Below are 22,589 nucleotides of genomic sequence, written 5' to 3' on the forward strand. Positions count from 1 at the left end.
AAAATGGTCACTGTCAAGTGTCTTCTATCCATAGCAACTGCAAAAGGTTGGCATTTAATCCAATTGGATGTCAACAATGTCTTCCTACATGGAGATTTGTTGGAAGAAGTCTACATGTCCTTGCCTCCTGGTTTTGGTGATAAAAATGATACAAGAGTTTGTAGGTTGAACAAGTCCTTGTATGGTTTAAAGCAAGCTTCAAGATAATGGTTTGCTAAGTTTTCTTCTACCATTCTTGATCTTGGTTTTAAACAATCCAAAACAGATTACTCTCTTTTTACACGATTGCAAGGCACTAGTTTCATTGCTGTATTAGTATATGTGGATGACATCCTCATTACTAGCAATGATATAGAAGCTGTCAATAACTTCAAAACATTCCTTGATCAGAAATTCAAGCTTAAGGATCTTGGGTCCTTGAAGTATTTTTTGGGTTTGGAAGTTGCAAGGAATAATTCTGGTATATCTTTATCTCAAAGGAAATATGCCTTAGAGATTTTATCAGATACTGGATTCATGGGTTCTAAACCTATTAAAACTCCCATGGAACAACACCTCAAGCTCTCTCGGGTTGATGGTGCTCTTTTGGAAGATCCTAAGGCTTATAGGAGATTAGTGGGCAGACTTCTTTACCTTACTATCACACGGCCAGACATCACTTTTGCAGTCCACACCTTAAGTCAATTCATGGACTCTCCTCGACTGCCTCACCTTCATGCTGCTCAGAGAATTTTACAATACATTAAAAATTCTCCTGGCAAAGGATTATTTTTTTCTACTAGCTCCAATCTTCAATTGACTGCTTTTGCTGACTCAGATTGGGCTGGCTGTCAGGACACTCGAAGATCTATAACAGGTTTTTGTATTTTTCTTGGCACCTCTCTCATTTCATGGAAATCCAAGAAGCAATGCACAGTTTCCAGATCCTCTGCTGAATCTGAATATCGGGCCATAGCTAACACAGTTTGTGAGCTTGTGTGGTTACTCTCTTTGCTCCATGATTTACAAGTTCCTCACTCTCAAGTTGTTGCTCTCTATTGTGACAACAAGGCTGCCATTCATATTGCCACTAATCCTATGTTTCATGAAAGAACAAAGCACATAGAAATAGATTGTCACTTTGTTCGTGACAAAGTCCAAGCAGAAGTTGTGAAGCTCTTTCATGTTTCCTCTCATCATCAACTGGTAGATTGTTTTACTAAACCATTAGGATTTCCTTTGTTTTCTGATCTTGTATCCAAGCTGGGCCTTATCAACATACATGCTCCAGCTTGAAGAGGGGGTATTAGAAATAGTATTATTCATTAGTTTCTGTTAGGTTTCTGTTTTTAGTAAGTTACATTTTTAGTAACAGAGTTATATTAGTTCTGTTACGTAGGTATTTGAAATATTTCCTTTCTTTCTTTTCCCGCCTATGATACTGAGTGTATAAAAGCATTATATGCTTTGATGTAAAGACAAGTTAATGAAGTAATACAGAACTTCTTCTATGCTCTGCATATTTTTGGTATTTTCTTGATATCAATCTTAACATATGCTATTATAATGTTAGCCACATGTAAGATTAAATATTAAGTTTGACAATAACGACTTGCTAACTAAGTCATATAGAGGGAATGACACACAGATTGATTCATGGATAAGTATTGTTTGGTAGATCCTCAACCTGAAGTAATGAAAAAGTATGAGAACTTGATAACCCATGTTTTAATTTAGGTCAGTCGGCTGAAAAGTCAAGGAATATGGGCGGTTTGGCGTGGAGTCAGCGGCTGTACCGGACTCAATATGCATGTGGTTTTCCTTATGTGCAAATGGAGATCAGAGATTGCATATCACTACAAAACAACCATCACTTTCTTTGAATAATAATGGAATGATTTTTTTTTTTTATTTGTTACCAAAATGACCATTGGTGACAGATTTCTGTACGCTAATAATTGAGTTTAAAAGTGAGAAATATTATGATAAAAAAAATTAAGATAAAAAAATAAAATTATTTTTAAATTAATGGGAGGTTTGAAAGTAAAATAGTTTTGCTAGAAATAAAAAATGAAAGAATAACCATACATACCACATTTTACAATAATATTTTAAGATTATGGCATTTTTATAAAATGGTGACAGTATATGACAGTGCAACTGCAACCTTTATTGCTTTCGGTAGAGGTTTTACTGTTTCTGCTAGTGTTTTCATTGTTCACATTTTTATAAATATATTTTCTTCTTTTTATAAGATGGCGTCTTTTTATAAAATATGTATATAAATCAAAAAATTGATATCAAATAAATCCGTCCACCACTTTATACTGTTTTCTATTATTTTTTAAAATAATTGTTGGAAAATCCACCTCCCTTCATGCATCATCTTTTTAGTTTAATGAATTAACTTGCTTTTTTTAAAAAAAAAAAAAAAAAGGGGGGGTGTTTTTTCCGAAGTTATCGGCCTTCTGGCGGTCCTGCTTGTGACATTTTTCCAGGGTTTCAACTTTCCCGGAAACTTCCTGGCCTATCCCCATCTGTTAAGAGGACAGAAGAAGGAAAAAAAAAAAAAAAAAGGCTGGACTCCTGTTGGCGACAATGACAAGGCAGTGGATTTAGACCTTGTTTATTTTTTAATTAAGATAAAAATTAAAAATTAAATAAATATTATTAAAATTTAAAATATATATTTTTATTTTAAAATTTTAAAATATTAAAGTATTTATTTTATTTTGTATAATAATTTATAAAATAATTATAATATTATTTAAAAATATTTTCTTAATTATTAAATAAAAAAGATTTGTGGCCTTTATTTATGGATTAAATATTATTTTTATAAAAATTATAAAAATAAAATAAAATAAATTGTGAAAACAAAAGGAGTGATTAGACTTTTGCTTTGGGTCATTGCACACTAGATTTGAATTCAATTATGAACTGGAGACCTTTGATACGATAAATATCATTGGATTCGTGCGCGCGCGCGCGCTGCTGCAGCTAGTGCAGAATACACAAAAACCCAAAAGAGTTCGTTTGTACTGATGGGTAATAACTATCTAATACTATTTTACTTTCTCATTTTGATCGCTCTATTTAATTCGCTTGTTAATTTTTTTTATTTAACAACTAAAAAAATGATTTTAAATATATTAATATATTTTTTTATTTTTTAAAAATATTTAAATATATTAAAAAAATATGAAAAAAAAAATCACTACACGGTAGTCCAGCAGTAAGAAAGTAACTCCACTCAAAAATATCAGCAGACAGAGAAGCTATGCTGTTTGATATGAACAATTAGATTCGCGTTTTTGTCACTTTGTGTGTAGAAAAGTAGATGAATAAAACAAAGTCATAATCGAGGCAAACCCAAAATTTGGTTCCAGAGTTGCAAGTAAATTCACGCCAAAATTAGGCTAGTTTGGTTGGTAAAATGAGATTAGATAAAATAATTTTATATAAGATGAGGTGGAATAGTTTTAAAATATTATTTTTTAATATTATTATTATTATTTAAAAATTTTAAAAAATTAAATTATTTATTATATTTTATATAAAAATGTGATAAAATTATAATAATAAAATAAGATAAAATAAAATTATATAAGATAAGATAAGAACGTTATTCTGTCCAAACGAACCAAATAACACAGCACAACAAAACAAAACAAAACAGCCTGCAGTTATACCAATTGATTGAAGGTTGAAAAGTTGAAACCATTTGATGGGGCAGGGTAGGGCATCGATGTCCCACCCCATTCATTGTGACATGACACCGGCAAAAACGACAAGCGCGCACTCTACATTCTACAACCTGGGGTATGAAAATTTGATTAAGACATGCTACTGCTACTAAGTATGGAGTATGTACCAATATTTTGAATACTATATGGATGATTGTTTTGATTAAGGTATTAAAATAAAATATTTTAATATTATTATTGTTTAAAAAACTGTTTTGAAATAATTTATATATAAATAAATTATATATATAAATTATATTTTAAAATAATAGTTTATATATGAATAAATTATATATAAATAAATGTATATAAATTATAAATAGTCTGATTTGAATTAAGGAATTTACAAATAAGCCTACAATTTAAAGAAATGAAAAAAAAAAAAAGCCGAAATAGGTATTAGCCGGTACAGGCCGATATGGCAAAAATTCTGATCGATATGAAACAATATACATGTCGATATCAGCTACCCGGCCAGTACGCCATATTTCGATTGTACCGACCAATATGAAACAGATTTCAAAATAATGATATGGACATCATACTCTCAAACTAGTATCTATGTTTTGCTATCTTTCTATCAAATTGTCAATTACCTTAATATAGTTACTCTCTATTAGAAATTATAATATTTAGAGTGGTAATGCTACATACAGTTATAGAGTATGTAAGCGTTGTGCAATCGTTTTGAAAGATTGAAGTTTACTATTTAAAAATTAGTTTGTTTCATGTAGATCTCGTATTTACTTATTTTTTTAAAAAAAATTGTGTTGTGCTTATATATTTCATGATTATAAATATTATTTCTCTATTTAAAAATAAAGTAAATACAAAATTGTACTATTTCTATTTGGTTTTAATTTTAATGGGGATTTTTTCTTTATAAATATTATAGGTTTATACTGTCTTTCTGATTTTCTTTAAGCGTAACTTTGACTTTTTAAAAAAATAAGTGGAGTGCGTTGAAGTGATTGCCAAAATTGACTTAGGTGATGATGGTAAAAATAAGAAAATAAATTGTGTAGCATAGAGGATTCAAGTGTCAGACTCTTTAAAAAAGTGGGGCAATAAAAAAAAATGTATGTTTTTTTTTTTTAATGTTCAATTCCACTTTTTATAAATTTATATCTAACGTTATTAAATGATTCTTTTAACACAGGAAATATAATTGCATACTTCGGCAGCCTATGCCATAGAAAACAAAAATTATTAACCAAAAAAAAAAAAAAAAAAAAATCAAAATGTAAGATCTCTACGAGCACCCTCATCTCGATGCCTAAACCTTCATTTATGCTCCATCTGCCTCCTCATTTTAGGATTTGAGTTGGGCGATGCTACAGTGGCTCCCCATATATCAGGAGCCACTGTACATCCTCAATCCTCCATTTTGGTTCCTTATCTTATGCAACTTATTTCTTCTCCGTGTCCTACTTGCCACTGACCGTCGTTCGTGTCTCCATCCGACAACCCCTTAAGTTGTTGTCTCTGATAAGGCTCTACACCTCGCACACGCACACGCACACGCACAAGCATACGCGCGCGCGCACACACACACTCTCTCTCATCAGAATGCTTTGTGTCGATTCCTCTTTATGTGTTTACCCATATTGCTTCATTGTTTTCAGATTCTTTGTGATTTACATCCATTTGTGTTCACTCATATTACTTAGTGATTTACTCCGATGGGTATTTGTGATTTACTCGAATGAATATTTCTGATTTACAGATTGTCTTGCCTTGTGATTTACTCAAATTTTGTTGTCATTATTTTTTGTGATTTGCATTTGGGTATCTGATTATGAAGGTGTAGCTATGAATTTTAAACCTCTATGTTTTGCAAAATCGGGGCTTTGATTTACAGTTCACCCGGATTGTTGGTCTTTAATTCGATTTGTTTAGGATTTTACATTCGAGTATGTGATTTTGTTACTATAGATGTGATTTTGTAGATTGTGATTTACATTTTCTTACATTCTCTAATTACATGTTACGATAGCTCTCATACATGAACTTATCATTTTTGATGCATTGGACAATGTAAATGTTTTTATTTGGGTCTCTGATTCGATTATTCCTTATGATTTATTATGTTTTGGTCTCTAATTTACATGTTGCTATAATTGTGAATTTGGAACTTTTCATTTCTCCAACATTGGGGATTTATACAAGTTTCTATTTAGGTAGATGATTCGATCATTTCATATTATCTACATCTAGGTCTTTGATTTATATTTTACTATAGTTGTGAATTTTGCCAAAGTCTTTTCTACAACATGGGCTATGATTTACCATTCCCATGGCTCTGATTGGAACTTTGTGTAATTTTTAGATTTTGTGGTTGGCGTTCGATTAGGGGTGTTGTTTGAACTGTATATGTAAAGTGGCAGGGCCTATGGTGATGGTCGAATTGTTGTTGTAGCCGAGTGTAATATCAGCAGCTCTAATGAATGCTCATCGATCGGTATGATAGGGTAACCCGGATGACCATCTTAATTGTGAAATTTTCACAAAGGCAAGGGGATTTGCAGCCATCCTATCTTGTGCCATTTGCTATGCTTGAAAATGAAAGATCTGAACCTCCTTGATATGTAAATATAAGCAATTGTGCTTTCTTGGCTTATTTGGTTGGTTATGCATGAAGGGTTGACCCTTGTTGGTTCATATGGAATATGTTTTCTGCTTTGACTTGTGCCTTATATCCTATTTGGGAGTTTGGTTTTGTGATTTCTTGGCAGTACTTAGTTGGTTGTGCTGCAAGTTGTTGTTCATTGTTAAAGTTGCTGTTCAGTTTTGTAAAACTTGGCTCCGAGATATATACATGTATACTATTCTTAGTGTCATTTCATAAAATGATGCTTGTAATTAATATAGGCCGTATCATTTTGATTTCTGATTAGTTGGCCTTGAGGCACGAGTTTTGTGATTTAGGTATTCTACTGCACTACATGCATGATGTTCAGTTTTTTGAAATAGATATTACTTTGATGAGTTTGTTGTTTAGTCGTGATTGGCCTGTGATCATTAGTTTTTTTATGAAGGATCAGTTTCTTATTTCACTAGTTTTGATGTGAGATATTTATGCTAAACATAATTTCATCTTCTTCAAAGCTACATCATTTCTTGCAGTTGTGTTGTGATACCATCCTTTTAAGCTTTGTTGGATTATTTATTACTTTTTAGAGACATTTGTTGTGCTATGATACCATTATTGTTTGTGATAGGAAATATATATTTTCCTTAGATGCTTTTCTTGGTTGGTATGATTTTGATTGTTATCCCCCTTGGATGTGATGATAGAAAAGTTTGGGGGTTTCGCAAGAGAAAATTTGAGTGTTGACAATGAAAATGGGCAAAAACTCCATGGCAGAGTAACTCAGATGTCCAATGAATTTGACAACCGATTGTTACAACTATTAAGACATTGCCGCCCAATCAAGGTTTTGTGAATTGTAGTAAAAACCTCACGCTTTTAGTTTGTACTCAAAATAAGAGTTATGCTCATTGTTTGTATACAAACTTCAAGCAAAACAAAATACAACACTATGAAATGCCTGGGTCAAGTAGTAGCACTAGGAATAACTCACCCTCAACAAATTATCGTCAAAATTAATACCTAATATGTTATTGTGGTATTAAAACATCTTAGCCAATTGCTCACACTAAGGATAATGAGGGACTCTGATTTTTTGGTTGTCAAAACTATGAGATACTTTTCATTTGTTGGTGATCTTATTTGTTAATTTGTGTCGGTACTGTCATGCTTACAGATTTCAGTACTAGTCAATTGTGTAGGCTAGACAGGCTTGTAGGTTTTTCTGTTGGTATGATCCAGAAATACCAGTATATGGTCAAAATACAATTAACCGATTAAAAACTGAACTTCATAAGATACAAATATCAATGAACATCCAAACCAGTTGACATTGACTAGAAATTGATTCAGAGAGGCGTAAGAAAAAACTAGAGAAAACCAGTTTCATTATGGCAATTTCAATGTTGTGGTTATTTGTTTTGGCAATTTATTTTGAAAAATTCTAAGCAACCTCATGGCGACATGTACTAAACTTTTAGGCCCGGTGTATGAATATTTTTTAGCAGTTGTAATTATAATATAGTTTTATTGTTCGCACATTCAACTTGTGTTTTGAGGCTAGTGTGAATGAGCAATAGTAGTATTTTATAGATGTATTTTAGCTATTTTCATTAACTATTTCAATTATTAAGATATTTCAGTTATTGAGAATGAATCTGCAATTTATGAAGTGGGTAATTTATCTTAATGTGTGAAAAAGCAGATTTATCTATTTCTTTCCTAAAGCTTAGGGCCAGTTAGATTTGGTGGAAAAATGATAATCTTTTTTATTTATTTATTTATCCATGACAAATAAAATACCATTAAAAAAGGTGAATATTTATTATTTATAAAATCGTAATAATTTCAAATCTATTCTTGTACCAAGATATAAAAATCAACTTCGTGTTTAAGATTTATGTATAAGGTGATATTGCTCAACATAAGGTAAAAGATAAAAGAGTGAGTAGTTAAGAATCTAAGATTGTAAATGAAAGTGAGAGAAAAAATAATAAAGAAATAATAGAGAAATATTATTTTAATAGAATAGAAAAAGTATAAGGAATGAGATGTTTGAGGTTTTTGAAGATTAGTAAAATTTAGGATAAAGTTCTAAGAATGATATATTTTAAGCTAAAATTAAAGAAAATTTATAGGAACTGAGATGTGATAACATACGATGCATCTAGTTTCTTAATAAATACGAGATTTTGATTTCTCTGAGTTAGCCCATTTTCTAGTCCAAGGAAGCACCTGAAGCACTATGTGAAGGATTGTACTTTGAAAGGCCAGAAGCCCAAACTGCGAAGAAATGGAAGAAGTAAAGTCCAAGCCCAAATCTCTCTCTCTCTCAAAATCTAAAAGAGTGTATAAACAGAGCCAACCTCCAAACAATTTCAAAGAAGTGGAGGCAGCGCATTCTCACTTCTTTGCCATTGTTGCTTCAATGCTTATGCACCTCAGAAGAATAAACCCACTTGGATTCAGGCCTTCAATTAGCTATTCTCTCAAGCTATTCTCAACTCTGTTACCGAATCCTTCAGCGGTCCCCCAAACACTACCTTCAACCCCGGACCCTACCGAACCCCTTACTAAACCCCAGCTAGAACACCTGGTGCTCAGACAATACTCCCACGGCAAGTTCTTCAACCTCGTCCAGAACGTCGTCGCTTTGCCCGCCGTCCTCCTCACCGCCTGCCAAAACCTCACCACCCGACGACCCAACAATGCCCTCAAACCTCCCGACTCATCGTCCCTTCTTCACTACGTCTCCAAGCGGTTCGATATCGCAGATATGGGCCGCGAGCTCTGCGAGAATAGGTTCGATGTTAAAGCTTGCTGTGTCACAATGCTGCCCTCGAGAAAGAAAGGTGAGTCTTTGGTTTTGCCCAATTTGAAACTGAAGGTTTTGATTGAAGCTATTAGGATGGTGTTGGAAATTGTTTATGATGAGCGGTTCGTGACGTTTTCTTACGGTGGGCGTGTTGGTATGGGGCGCCACACGGCCTTTAGGTACCTTAAGAAATCAGTAGAGAATCCTAGTTGGTGGTTTAATGTTTCATTTGATCGTGAAATGTTTGAAAATCGGCATGTAAATAGGTTATGCTTGTTTATCGAAGAGAAAATAAATGATAGGATTTTGATTAATATTATAAATACCTTATTTGAATGTGAGGTGGTGCGAATTGAATTGGGTGGTTGTTATTTGGGAAGGGGGTTTCCTCAAGAATCCGGGTTGAGTTCGATTTTCATTAATATTTACTTTAATGGGTTTGATAAGGAAATTCAAGATAAGCGTCTTCTGAAAAATCAGGAGAATCTCAAATTTGATCCGAATGAACTGGTTTCAACAACTGGTGTGTTTTATAAGCCAGTGAAGATATATGTGGTCAGGTATTTGGATGAGATATTAGTGATAACTTCGGGGTCAAAGGTGTTGACTATGGATTTGAAGAATTGGGTTGTGAATTATTTAGAAGGGAGATTGGAGTTCAAGGTGGACAGGATGAAAACAGCTATTCATAGTGCAGTATCCGAGAATATTAATTTTCTCGGCATGGAACTACAGGCAGTTACACCTTCAGTTTTGCATCCTCCTATGACAGAAAAAGCAATCAGGGCACGGAAGAAGTACCTCAGACAGAAGGAAGTTAGAACCTTAGAATTGAAAAATGCTAGAGAGAGGAATAGGAAGAAGTTGGGGTTGAAAATATTTCAGCATGTTTTTAAGAAATTGAAGCAATGTGATGGGTTTAAGTTTGAATTCCAAATTGAAAATGAAGTTCAAAAAATCTTCAGAAGTTGGGCTGATGAAGTAGTCCGAGATTTCTTGGGGTCCTTGGAAGAGCGTTGGGAATGGCACCGGAATCTGACAGCAGGTGATTTTCTCTCTTTAAGGCACATTAGAGATCAATTGCCCCAAGAGCTGGTTGATGCCTATGATAAGTTCCAAGAGCAAATATACAAGCATTTGAGTCCGGCCAAAGCTAGAAAGGAATTAGAGAAAGAAGAAAGGAGGGTGGAGGAGGAAGAGGAACTAAAATATGCTAACAGAACGGTTGAGGATTTGACGAGGCTGTGTATGAAAGTTGATGCACCTATAGAACTTGTTAGGAAGGGGGTTAAGATGGCCGGGTTTACAAACAGCATGGGTCGCCCGAGGCCGATCAAGTTACTCGTTGCTCTTGAGGATACTGATATTATCAAGTGGTATGCAGGTGTAGGGAGGAGGTGGCTGGATTTCTTCTGCTGCTGTCACAACTTCAAGATGGTCAAAACTGTTGTAACGTATCACTTGAGGTTCTCTTGCATATTGACGTTAGCTGAGAAGCATGAATCAACCAAACGTGAAGCCATGAAGCATTACACTAAAGACTTAAAAGTCTCTGACTTGGATGGAAACGAAGAAGTGTACTTCCCTACAGAAAGGGAGGTTAAAATGATGGGAGATAAAAATCTTTCGGATCCGAAGCCCGTTGATGGGACATTATCTTTGGCTTTGATCAGATTGGCTTCTGATGAGCCTTCATGTTCCTGCATTGCTCATTTCTGTGACCAAATGGCTACTGTTTTTTATCGGGTACGGTTACTTCAAAACTGTCTGAACGTGAACCCATCAGATCAAGAGAAGTGGGTCCCCGGGATGGGTGCGATTCATGAAAGTCTCAATCGGAAGTGCCTCCCTCTCTGTTCTGATCACATAAGTGATTTGTATATGGGGAAAATCACCCTTCAAGACATTGACTGCACTTCATTTGTGGATGAGGATTGAATTTTTCTCATTCTGCTACTTGGTTTAATACGAATTAATTGGTTCTGGAGGATTCTAAAATTCGAAGTCCTGTTCAAGAAATTCTGATGGATATCTTCTCAAATGAAGCCTGGTAGGCGTGTGTGAATTGTTTTGCTTTTCTTGATTTCCTTTGTTGGTAATATAACTACCACTTCTATTCCACAAAAAAGTACAATTACTACTTTTTTGGTGATGAATCCACATGCATATTTCAGAATAAGAATTGCATAGAGAAAAAGAAAAGAATGCATAGAGAACTTTTTCAAGTAGTCATTATCCAGAATTTCTTCATTTCTCTGTGTGTTTATGTAATATTATTTTTATCCAAATGTATTACGGGCCATTGTAGGGTGCAATGTTCATAACTCAGGATACGAAGCAGAAGTGCGTGGGTTTGAGTCTTGATGGCTATGCCATTTAAAAAAGAATACGGTAGAAAACGATTGTGCTTTTAGAGAATAATTAATATATGTTCGGCTCTTGTGAAAAACTCAAATTACTTCTCAAGTTTTTTATTTTTAAATAAACTTCAAGATTTGACACTTGTTTTTTAACCAGTCTCTGGTTTTTGGTTGTAGGAGTGTCTGCTGTTCGCTGCATGAAAGTGTTCTGTATGGGTTGGCTTCAACAGAAGATGCCATTTTTGAATCAGTCGTGTGTTATATTATTTGAACCTGGCAAAAATACTTCAGAAGGGAAGACAACGAACGTATTGGCAATAATTACTTTGATTAAAAACTGAGTTTAGATTGTGTTGCAAAAATGAGTTGATTTTTACAGTCGTGACTAATAAAGGGTTCGAGAAGTGATTGATTTGAGAGTGTGATTTTAATGTGTTAGATGGGAGCTATTTTTCGTTTTGTATTTTCACTTGTCTGATGCCTAATCTATATGATGAAGTAGCCAACTATCTGAACAGAAAAGAATGTTGGTCATTGATGATGTGCAAGATGATAAAAAGTTTTTAGTTTTGAAATTTTGGGTACTTCCAACATTATTGAGACAATGAGCCTCTAAAATGGATGATATTTGATAATCAGATAAAGTGAGCTACAAGAAAATAAACTAAATAAAATTAATTCCTGAACTAACAACATATAATAGAATGAATATTTGAAGCCTCAAATATGATATAATATTTTACCTACTTTTATAGTTCGGAAATAACGTTGCGTCCCACATCGGAAATATAGGCAGCAAAACAATGCTTTATATACCATGGCTAATACTCTAATGGGCACGACCTTACTTGAACAGGATCTGTTCTATAGGCTCGTACTACTGTATCCTTGAGTTCTAAGGAGACAGGATCCCAAGTCTGGTTGATGAACTATAGCCGCGTGATCAGAGCGTGATTAACAGCCTCGTGGCCCTCGGACCACTGATGCAGTAGAGGATCGTTCTCAGCCATCCGAGTGTGGCTGCGATGGTCATGCGGCTGTCTGACAGACTTCCCATTACCTTTTTTAACTTGCAAGTTGTTTTGGAGGAGAGAGCTCGCCCAGTTTATTCACACCTGTGAAACGGGATTTGAGCCTTTTTGCCGAGGATAGTTTTTTGCTTCAGAGAAACGCCATAAATGGTGCATTGCGTTTCGACGACATTTGGTTTTGAATCTTCGTGCATATTTTTTTAAGCAATGATCGAGGTTTACGTAGGTTACGCTCGATAATTGTTTGATGAGTTGTCTCCTAGATATTTGGTTTCTTGGACATCGATGAAAATGATCTCGGCGATGGTGAAGGAAACAGTAGTGGTGCTTTTGATTCGCTCCACGAAATGAGGACCCAATTGAGTGACTTCGACGGTAATGTTGCAGGCGTGTTGCGCCGGTGAAAGTTTGACCCCGGGAAGGCAACTTTCATGAGTTCATGGTAATGCAAACAGTATATACGTCCACCATTAAAGGACACGCTCTGATCACATGGCTATGGTTCTTCAAGCAAACATAGGTTCCTTTCTAACTACAACTTAAAGAACAAAAAAAAAAAAAGGTCTATTGGAACAACACAACTATAAACGTGGCATTTCAAATATCTATTAGTTCATGAAATAATAAAAAGATGTTGACACTTGTGAGTGAAGACCCTTCTGGATACATAACAAGCCAGAGAGGTCCTAATAGCAGAGGATAAGCCTTTAATTTGAGGCCGAGCAAATACCTTCGTCCTTCTGCTAATTTACATTTTTTTTGGCCCACACTTTTAAAATAAATGAGACCACCTCCACCAATCGTGGTCACTAGTCAGTGTTGTTCTTCAGCTAAGGATCTTTCTCAGATTTGTAAATGGTATGGTCCAACCGAATCCTCCTGAAATACCAGAAACCCAGTTGAGATAGAAAGATAATTAACAGAGAGGAAAAGGAATAAAGAAGGAAGAGAGGCTGAAAATGGGTGGGCATGCGCTGGTTTCGCCGTTTGATTCGAGATCAGGGCGGATGATAATGGTGGCTCTGCTAGTAATGGTGGGCACCTTCTACGCTGGCACCCTCTTCGGTTACAATGCCCCCATTTACGTCTCCCAGCTCCCTGTCAAGTCTTCTTCTTCATCCACTGGTAACCTCACTCACTCTCTCTCTCTCGCTGCAAAACTATTTTGGGTCTCCAACTTTTTTTGTTTTTCTTTGTTGGATACATGTTGAGTTCGGCAAACTGGACAGCGTGAATTGACGAATTACCCTATCGATTGATAATTTTTATGTACTAAAACTTATCAATATTCCATATCGATATACAAAAAATTTGGGTCAGTAACACATCCCCCTAAAAACTGAGTTTTGAAGGTGAACTATTTTACGATCATATATTGCAATATTCCAAATTTTTAGTGCTAGCTAGTGAATGCATGTTGGAAGTTTGATATTTGATGTATATTCTTTATTTTTGCCTTTTAATTAGCCTTAGTAGATGATTTAACACATTGTAAAGCCATGCAATCTGGTGTTTCTGAGCCTTGTGACTTCATATTTTTGTGATTGATATTTTTTGCATTTTGCACGTGCAGATAATTCTGAATTTCCAAACAAAGTTGCTATTACTTACAGAAAAACACCGCTTTTGATCCCTGAAACTGGGATGAATGTGTGCCCATTGACATTCACCCATTGACATTCAATGAGTATATCCCCTGCCATGATGTTTCTTATGTAAAGAATTTTGTCGATAGCTTGGATGTTTCTAGAAAGGAACAACTAGAGAGGCACTGCCCTCCACACAAGAAGCGGTTATTTTGCTTGATTCCACCACCAAATAACTACAAGATACCAATAAAATGGCCAACCAGCAGGGATTATGTCTGGCGAAGCAATGCGAATCATACAATTCTTTCTAAAGTTAAAGGAGGACAAAATTGGGTGCATGAGAAGAATCAACTCTGGTGGTTCCCAGGTGGTGGTACCCATTTCAAACATGGGGCGGCTGAGTATATTCAAAGGCAAACCTGTTCTTCTAAGCTCTTTTTTTTATAGACATGACTGGCCTTTGGGTTAGCATTTGACAATGTTTTGTTAGTCAATTTATTGGAATAAGATTCATATTATCTTAGAACACTATTAAAATGATTAATTTCACTCTTTCCCATCATCTTATGCTTTTAGGGTAGCTGATGTTTGGCAGTGTTAAAACTGTAGTCATGCATTAATATCTCCCAACACTACACCTCCTATATGAATTAAATATTCCACAAGTTAAACCCCAATTGTTAAGGGGGAGCATTTGTATACTGATGAGACAAGTGTTAGAAAACTAATAACTCATCCACTCCTTACCATTATTACCTCTATATATTTTTATGATTTAAATGTTTTTATCAGGATTGATTTCTAGGGTTTGATTTATGCCTTATATTTTCTAACTTTTCAGATTCTTGTCTTAAAATACAGGTTAGGAAATATGATTACGAGTGAAAAAGGCGATCTGCATTCTGCAGGGGTAGTTCAAATTTTGGATGTTGGTTGTGGGGTTGCCAGCTTCTCTGCTTACCTCATTCCCTTGGATATACAGACAATGTCTTTTGCTCCCATAGATATTCATGAGAGTCAGATTCAATTTGCATTAGAGCGAGGAATTGGTGCAATGATCTCTACTTTAGCCACAAAACAACTACCATACCCCAGTAGCTCCTTTGAGATGGTTCACTGCTCAAGGTGTCGTGTTGATTGGCATGAGAATGGTACACTCCTATCCTGAAGATATTAATATGTAATATAGATATAGTTGGAATGTTGGCCAATAATAGAAAGTAAAAATTCCTTAGCATCATATGAATTTAATTGAATATTTTATTTTGAATGATAAAAAGTATCCAACACGTATGATTATTTGTTATAGAGATTGGTGATGAAGGAAACATGTTCCTAGATAGCTTTGCCAACTAACATATTGTGTAACTTGTTTGTAATAATTTGATGCATGTGTTCAAAATTATGGACATATATTGGCTTCAACAATGCCACAGCTTGTGAGAGCTCATATATCTTCTGCACCTAAAATCACTTCATTTTGAAGTTGCTTACATGTCATAGTCATTCTGAACTCATTTGACTGGTTGAATGTGTGAATGCCGGGAATGGTTATTTATCCTTTAAGATGTCCGTTATGTGCTATTGACCTTGTTTATGTGAAGGTTACTCTCCACACCAGCGGGATTTGCAAATTGCCCTTTTTTGAGTTGTTAGGGTAATTTTTTGTTTGCCCAATGTAAAGTTTCCTTATTCTTGTTTTATACTCTTAACTCTTACTTGCAGATGGTATTTTACTCAAAGAAGTGAATCGCCTTCTGCGATCTAATGGATACTTCGTATATTCAGCTCCACCTGCCTATAGAAAGGATAAAGATTTTCCCTTGATCTGGAATAAATTGGTAAATCTGACTTCAGCAATGTGCTGGAAACTCATTGGTCGAAAAGTTCAGACAGCAATCTGGATGAAACTAGAAAATCAAATGTGCCTTCTGGTCAATGCAGAGCAGAAGCGGTTGAGCATATGTGATGATGTTGATGATTCCAAACCATCATGGAATACGCCACTGAGGAATTGTATACAAGTACGAAGTGAAGAAAGAAATTTTCAGAAGCTACAGTCTAGGGCAGATCGTCTTTCAAAATATCCAGAGACTCTCTCCAGAATAGGTCTGTCTACTATTGTGTGCAGAACTTTAAAGAAGCTACCTTTATAATTATAAAATTTTGAACATTTATATTGTGTATTACAGAGCAGTGCTGTTCAGTCTGATAAGATGGTTAATCTATTCACAACAGGTATTAGTGAAAAGGAATTTACTTCAGACACTCTGTTTTGGCAAGATCAAGTTCGCCTTTACTGGAGGTTGATGAATATCAGTAGGACAGAAATACGAAATGTCATGGACATGAATGCTTTCTGTGGTGGATTTGCTGTAGCTTTGAATCCGTTGCCTGTTTGGGTAATGAATATAGTTCCGGCAAGCATGAAGAATACCTTGTCTGCTATTTATGATCGAGGAGTAAGTGGCGCTTTCCATGATTGGTAAGATATTGTCAATCTATTACGTAGTGTCGATAAATTTTGATATTTTCAAAGAAAATTGACTGAGATTGCTAAAATACCTAATTCTAGTCTAATTTGTAGTTATTGGCAGCTAATACATATCTTCATCAGGTGTGAACCATTCTCAACTTATCCACGCACGTACGACCTGTTGCACGCTGACCATCTTTTCTCTCACTATAAAAATCATGGAGAAGGTTGCTTACTGGAGGATATTATGTTGGAGATGGACCGTATAATCCGACCCCAGGTATTTATTCTGTGATTTTCTTTGCTTGTGTGAGCTGGAGATGTCATAAGGAAAAATTCCTTTAAAGCCATCGGAATGAAAAAAAAAGAAGAGGATATTGATAGTCAACTTTGACATTTTGCTTCTAGCATTAGACCCCTGTGCCAATTTACTCATAAATTAGCTGCATGCATCACAATTTAAGTAATTACCATCCTGAGCTAATGAAAGATGAATGAAAATATTTTGACCAAGATGTGGCAAACTCGCAGTGTAAGGGTACTGTTGGGTGGCATAGGATGTAGGCGTTGGAGATCTCATGCCAAAGATGTGTGGAAATAGCAATACAGAACTTTAGTAATAGGACACATTTGAATATATCTTGGCCTTGGTTTTGTGAATAAAATAGCTGAAAAACTCAGCTTCTGGCCCTTTGGAATCGAACCAGAGCTAATAATTGTGTAGAAAGCATGATATAGAACAGGTCTATTTGGTTGGCATGAGGTACATTCTTTAGGGATTGTCTCTAGCCAAGGTTGGTATTTGAAATGATCTTGTTTGTTCCGTTCCAAGTTATTTCCAGAATTTTTATTGAAAATGTTAAAATGTGCAGGGATTTATTATTATCAGAGACGAGGAATCTATAGCATCAAGAATCATAGATGTTGCTCCCAAATTTCTGTGGGAGGTTAAATCACATTTGGTAGAAAACAATAAAAAGAAGATGGAATCTGTGTTAATTTGCGGAAAGAAGTTTTGGGCAATTTGATAAGGTGTAGCCCGCCTGCAGAGCTTTGCCAATACAGGTTTCTAGACATGTAGGCTGTTTTTGTAATGACTCTGTTTTTTTCTTTTGCATCTGCTTGTAGAATCAAGCAAGCTCACGTAAATCGTTGTCTATTTGCAATCGATTCCTCCGTACATGTAGAGAGAGAGAGAGAGAGAGAGAGAGAGAGAGAGAGAGAGAGAGACTTTCAATGTATGACATGCACTTCGCTGTTATAAATTAATTAACAGCCAACCAAGTTTTGTCTTTGTCTGTATATATGTTTGTATTTATTCTGTATTTCTTGGGGTGTGAACATGCATGGCTGTGCATTTTGAGATTGAGAGAGAGAGGACTCACATACACATTCATGCATACATACATATATATATATATATATATATATATATATATAGATGGAGTAAACGAAGTCATAAACACTTATTGGGCCTTTGTTTCGTGTTTATTTTCATATGTATAGTCGAGCGAGGGAATTTCTCTATTCTTCTAATTTTTTCCTTTTTGAATGAATAAGTTTCGACAGAATTAATTCGTGACTTAATGAATGGCAATAAAGCAATGATTTTATGATATAGGGAACGAAAAGGAAGTGGTCCATATGCAACATTGCAAGTATAATCATAATTACTTTGGGTCACAAATATGATAACGTTTAACGTTAAAACGAATGACACAAAATCAAATTAAAGGGGGGAGATCAGAAGCCCTTGAAGTTATATACATTCAGAGAGAGAGAGAGAGAGAGAGAGGCATTGATGAAGATGATATGACAAGACAACCCCACGCTTTGTCGCCCTTTGCCTCCGCCCTCCCCCCCACACCTCTCTTAAATTATAAATACATAGATATAACGTACCCCACTATTTGATCGATCATTTTGGTGATGGTACTGCATGCTTCTCTGCAATATTGATTTATTACCCTCTCCGCTCCTTCAAACCAACCCTCTGCCATAATCCAAGTTTCATCTGCATTTATAAAGTACTGAGAGTTGCATTAACGTATGCTTCGACTATTGTGACACACGTACTGGGTTCTAAACATGTATGTTGTCACCCTTCTCGGACACATCCTGATCACCTCACTCATCTACTTCATTTTTTGGGCGACAAATGTACTTTGAACGAGTACTCAATTTCTTCTACTTCTTTTTTTTTATTTTTTAAATACCTTTCTCGATCATGGGTCTTTTGTCTGTCATGATCAAGTACACATGAATTGGTTTCGAAGTTATGGGTCCTATGTTACCGATCCAGGGCCGCTCGTGCTCTGTTAAACAGTTTTCATCTCCCCCCTCCCCAGGGGGTGCAAAATCCCCTATTCATGTACGTGTCGTTGTATGCGACAGTGCCAGGAAGTAATAATATGCAGCTTGCTGAATGACATGATGCAAATTATAGATAGTATATAAAACAGCTCGATCGTTAATTAACCTTTGGAATAAACAATATTACATGTACTAGCCAGTACCAGTGATTGGTCATAAGAGATTAAAGGATTTTACAATCGATGGTCATAATTAGCATGCATTTGTTTATTATATGATGTTTCAAAAAAGCTTGTCAAAAATTCGATCGATCGGCCTTTATATATAACAAATTAAATGGTCGCTAGCTGATGATCATCGTCTACTTGCCAATTTCGTTTCTTTGTTTTCTTTAATGCAAAAGGTTATGAATTATGAACTTCCATTTTGAGGCATGCATGCATGCATGCATACCCAAAAGCAGTTTTTGCTTTTACAAAAGATATATAGATAGGCTAGCAAACTAATTACAATTCTTAAATGCACCATCCGTACTGCGCGCTTAATGTCTGGCAATTGTCATCATCATGTGGACCAAGAACAAATTCAAGTTGTTTAATTGTTTGGAAAGATAGGGAGGCCCACGTCTTGATCATGATTTTTTATACGATGTGACACATGATCACTTAATCTATTATATATATATATTAATAGGAGCAATATACTGCTACTGCATTCTGATCTTGATCTATATAAATATCATGAAATCATTTAATGAACGGCTTGGGTCGTGGGTGAGCCGTTTGAGTGTTGATGATGATGATGATGATCAGGGCGCTGGGGTAGTACTAAACTTTTCTTCCTTGTATTATATTATTACATGTGAGAGTGGCCGGCAATTTGGTCAGAAAATTCCAAGCTAGCAATCCAATTTCCTTTTTCACGCACATACGTACGTCTTATACGTCAAATGCACACGGCCGGATCATACATCATATTGAGGTGGTGAAAAATCTGCATCCTACATATCACAATTCGAGATGATCAGTAGCATTGTGTGAGACTTGAAACGAACGACAAAAGTACACATGAATCAGCAGTACTACCGAACCAGCTTAATATATTTCCTTATAATCGATCTACTACGTCGTACGTACGAACTTCTCAAAAGTGGACGTGTGTCGTTCGTGTATATATATAGATATAATCTTCAAATTATAGGATCTATTATCATTATGATCATGGAAATAATAAGATCATGCAACATATATATGATAACATGAATTGGTCCTCATTGTGGACTTGATCCTAAAGTATTTTATATATACATATATATATATATATATATATATATATATATGCTTATGATCATCATCATCCTCTCCACTATCTAAGAGACAATGTCTCACTCGACTACTTTTTCAAGGAAAAGCTAGCACTTGGTGCTGCTTGCTTTGTAAAAGCAAAGATATGATAACATGAATGAATGCAATTAATTAATTAGAATATTAAATCCTAAAGTTTGGCCCAGCTAGGTGTCGAATTCTAGCAGGTGATAATGTTTATAAATGGGTGCGTTGAGTAGTTTTCGATCTCCTTTTTGTTTTAATTGGTTATTAATCTCTCTTTTTTCTTTTTTATGAATTTAATTTAAATCATTTTAATACCCCTAGAAAATACGATCGAGAAAGTATTAGACGAGGCTAGGGTTTACCTGTTGATTTGTGTGTATTTATGTGCTGTAATAGAGCATATACTTTTACGAGACATTTGAAGCCTAAACCTAAAATTATCATATATTAGATGGTGTAATACGCTCAATAAACTACCAATTTTGATAAATACACTGTATTATATACCTGCAGACTACTAAAAGGTTGTATTTAATCATGTATATTCCGATCAACTCTAATTGCTAGCTAGCATGCCCGGGGTAGTCTATTTTGTTTTTAAGCCAGAGATTCATGAGGATGATGAGTCTCGTTTAAATAAAATTAGGGTCTGCATATTATAAGTTTTTAAAAAAAAAAACAGTACACCACCTTCACCTCGGGGGAGATCTTGGAAGACGTACGATTCAATTCATTAAAAAAAAGTCCACAAAAATATTTAAAATGCAATTTGATAAGATGACATGAGTGCCAGCCTACACCCATGAGAACATGCATGTTAATTTTTTCTGACTGCGAAAACCCAATGGTCACAGACCCTTAACTGCAGTGAGCGCAGTGGAGTCCTTAAGGCGGAGAACAAGACCACTCGCTGCTCTGAGAGGAAGGGAAAGATGGATCAATGACAAAACCAGAAGAAGGAAAGGCAAAAGGAATGAGGGGGACGTTGATGGAAGGGACGTGTGAATTAAACTTATCTCAACTCTCTGATCTCCCTCTATCTTTCTCTCCGTTTTTAATGAAGCGTCCCCTTGCTTTTCAGTACCTCTGGCTAGTGGCTAGTTCGAGATCGAGGGAGACCCTGTATCTCGCGTGTCTGTCAAGTGCATGGATCATCGTTAGCACGTGGGAGTCAGTGCCCATTCACACAGTAAACAAACAGACTAACAAATACATGCCACCTTTCCAAATACGTGGACCTCTGGGACTTGTCGTCTGTAACTAGCAATAACTGTGGAACATCCGAGCTGAGAGAAAGCGAATACTGAGGATAGGGGCGGGTAGTGGAAGAGATTATGAGTTGACGACACGTGTACAGTTTACGTAATCACTTCCCAGGGGACCGTTTCTCTAATCGACGGTACGGGTTCTTAGCCGTTTTTATAGCATAAAGGCTCTGTGTTATGTGGCTCATGTCTGTGTGCCCAGAATACTGCCATGGCTGGAATTGAAGGGTCATGTCAAAAGTCTACATCACATCCCTCACATGCACTCCATCGTCTTGTCAAATCATTTAGAATCATTTAATTTCCAAGTTTACCACACAAAATTACAAAACGGGGCGTATGTCACTAATATTATTTGCACTGTTTCTGAATAACTTTTCCCATACACGAAGATGCTTATGTTTTGTTTTGTTGGGTCGCAAATGGTTCAGAAAACTAGGGAGAGTCGTGTTGGCCGTATATACGCACTGCATGGTCTCTGATCTTTGTTCATTTTTAATGTAATTAACGAAAGGATCTTCTTGCTTTGGAAGATCAATTAATTATGAGAGTCAGTACTGCATGTTGTTATTTTTGCTTGGAAAGTCACACTATTCATATATAATAAATGTCTTGATACAAAAAAAATCTAACAAACCAAAGTCATTGGTCCAAAAAACATGCAAGGTTCTGAAACTGAAAGCATATAATATGGCTTTTAAGATGTTGGAGGGAGGCAGCCTTTCCAAACAAGATATCAAAGATCTAATTCACGTGTTGGGGGAAATCTAATATAAAGTCTACAGTTTATCAATCGCACTTTATGATCTGGACATCCTTGGAAGGAAAAAAAACAAAAACAAAAAAACAAAAAACTCTTACAAATGGTCAAAGTGGGAAACTTTTCGAGGGTTATTAGGGAAGAGAAATTTGATGTATATATTTATAATTTTTTATTTTTTTATAAGGTGCGGGGTGTAAGATAGTGAATAGTAATTATCGGAAAAATTTTTCATTTGGAAAAAGTAGGAATAGGGCACCGATACATGAGGTCCAAATTTAGTGGGACCTTTCAGGACCCTTGCAAATGAAATCATCTCAGGTTATGGTCTTCA

General features: G+C 35.5%; 1 protein-coding gene, 1 non-coding gene and 1 pseudogene across 3 annotated transcripts; all 3 read left to right on the plus strand.

Moving 5' to 3' along the window:
- Window positions 1–8,696: 8,696 nt before the first annotated feature.
- On the plus strand, window positions 8,697–11,905 carry LOC108988417 (nuclear intron maturase 3, mitochondrial). 2 transcript variants are annotated; one of them, XM_035688501.1, is made up of 3 exons: window positions 8,697–11,180; window positions 11,439–11,521; window positions 11,668–11,905. In XM_035688501.1, exon 1 carries the CDS (start codon window positions 8,744–8,746, stop codon window positions 11,066–11,068), a length of 2,325 nt encoding a protein of 774 aa, XP_035544394.1. In that variant the 5' UTR covers window positions 8,697–8,743; the 3' UTR covers window positions 11,069–11,180; window positions 11,439–11,521; window positions 11,668–11,905. The 2 variants fall into 2 exon arrangements, with proteins under 2 accessions (XP_035544394.1, XP_018817226.1); XM_018961681.2 differs by lacking the exon at window positions 11,439–11,521.
- Window positions 11,906–12,328: 423 nt separating this feature from the next.
- On the plus strand, window positions 12,329–12,541 carry LOC118348077. The gene has a single exon (XR_004801223.1). It is a non-coding gene; the product is annotated as a small nucleolar RNA U3 (small nucleolar RNA).
- Window positions 12,542–13,252: 711 nt separating this feature from the next.
- On the plus strand, window positions 13,253–17,888 carry LOC108988416 (annotated as a pseudogene).
- The last annotated feature ends 4,701 nt before the right edge of the window (window positions 17,889–22,589 follow it).

This window comes from Juglans regia, chromosome 3, assembly GCF_001411555.2.
Source record: "Juglans regia cultivar Chandler chromosome 3, Walnut 2.0, whole genome shotgun sequence".
NCBI lineage: Eukaryota > Viridiplantae > Streptophyta > Magnoliopsida > Fagales > Juglandaceae > Juglans > Juglans regia.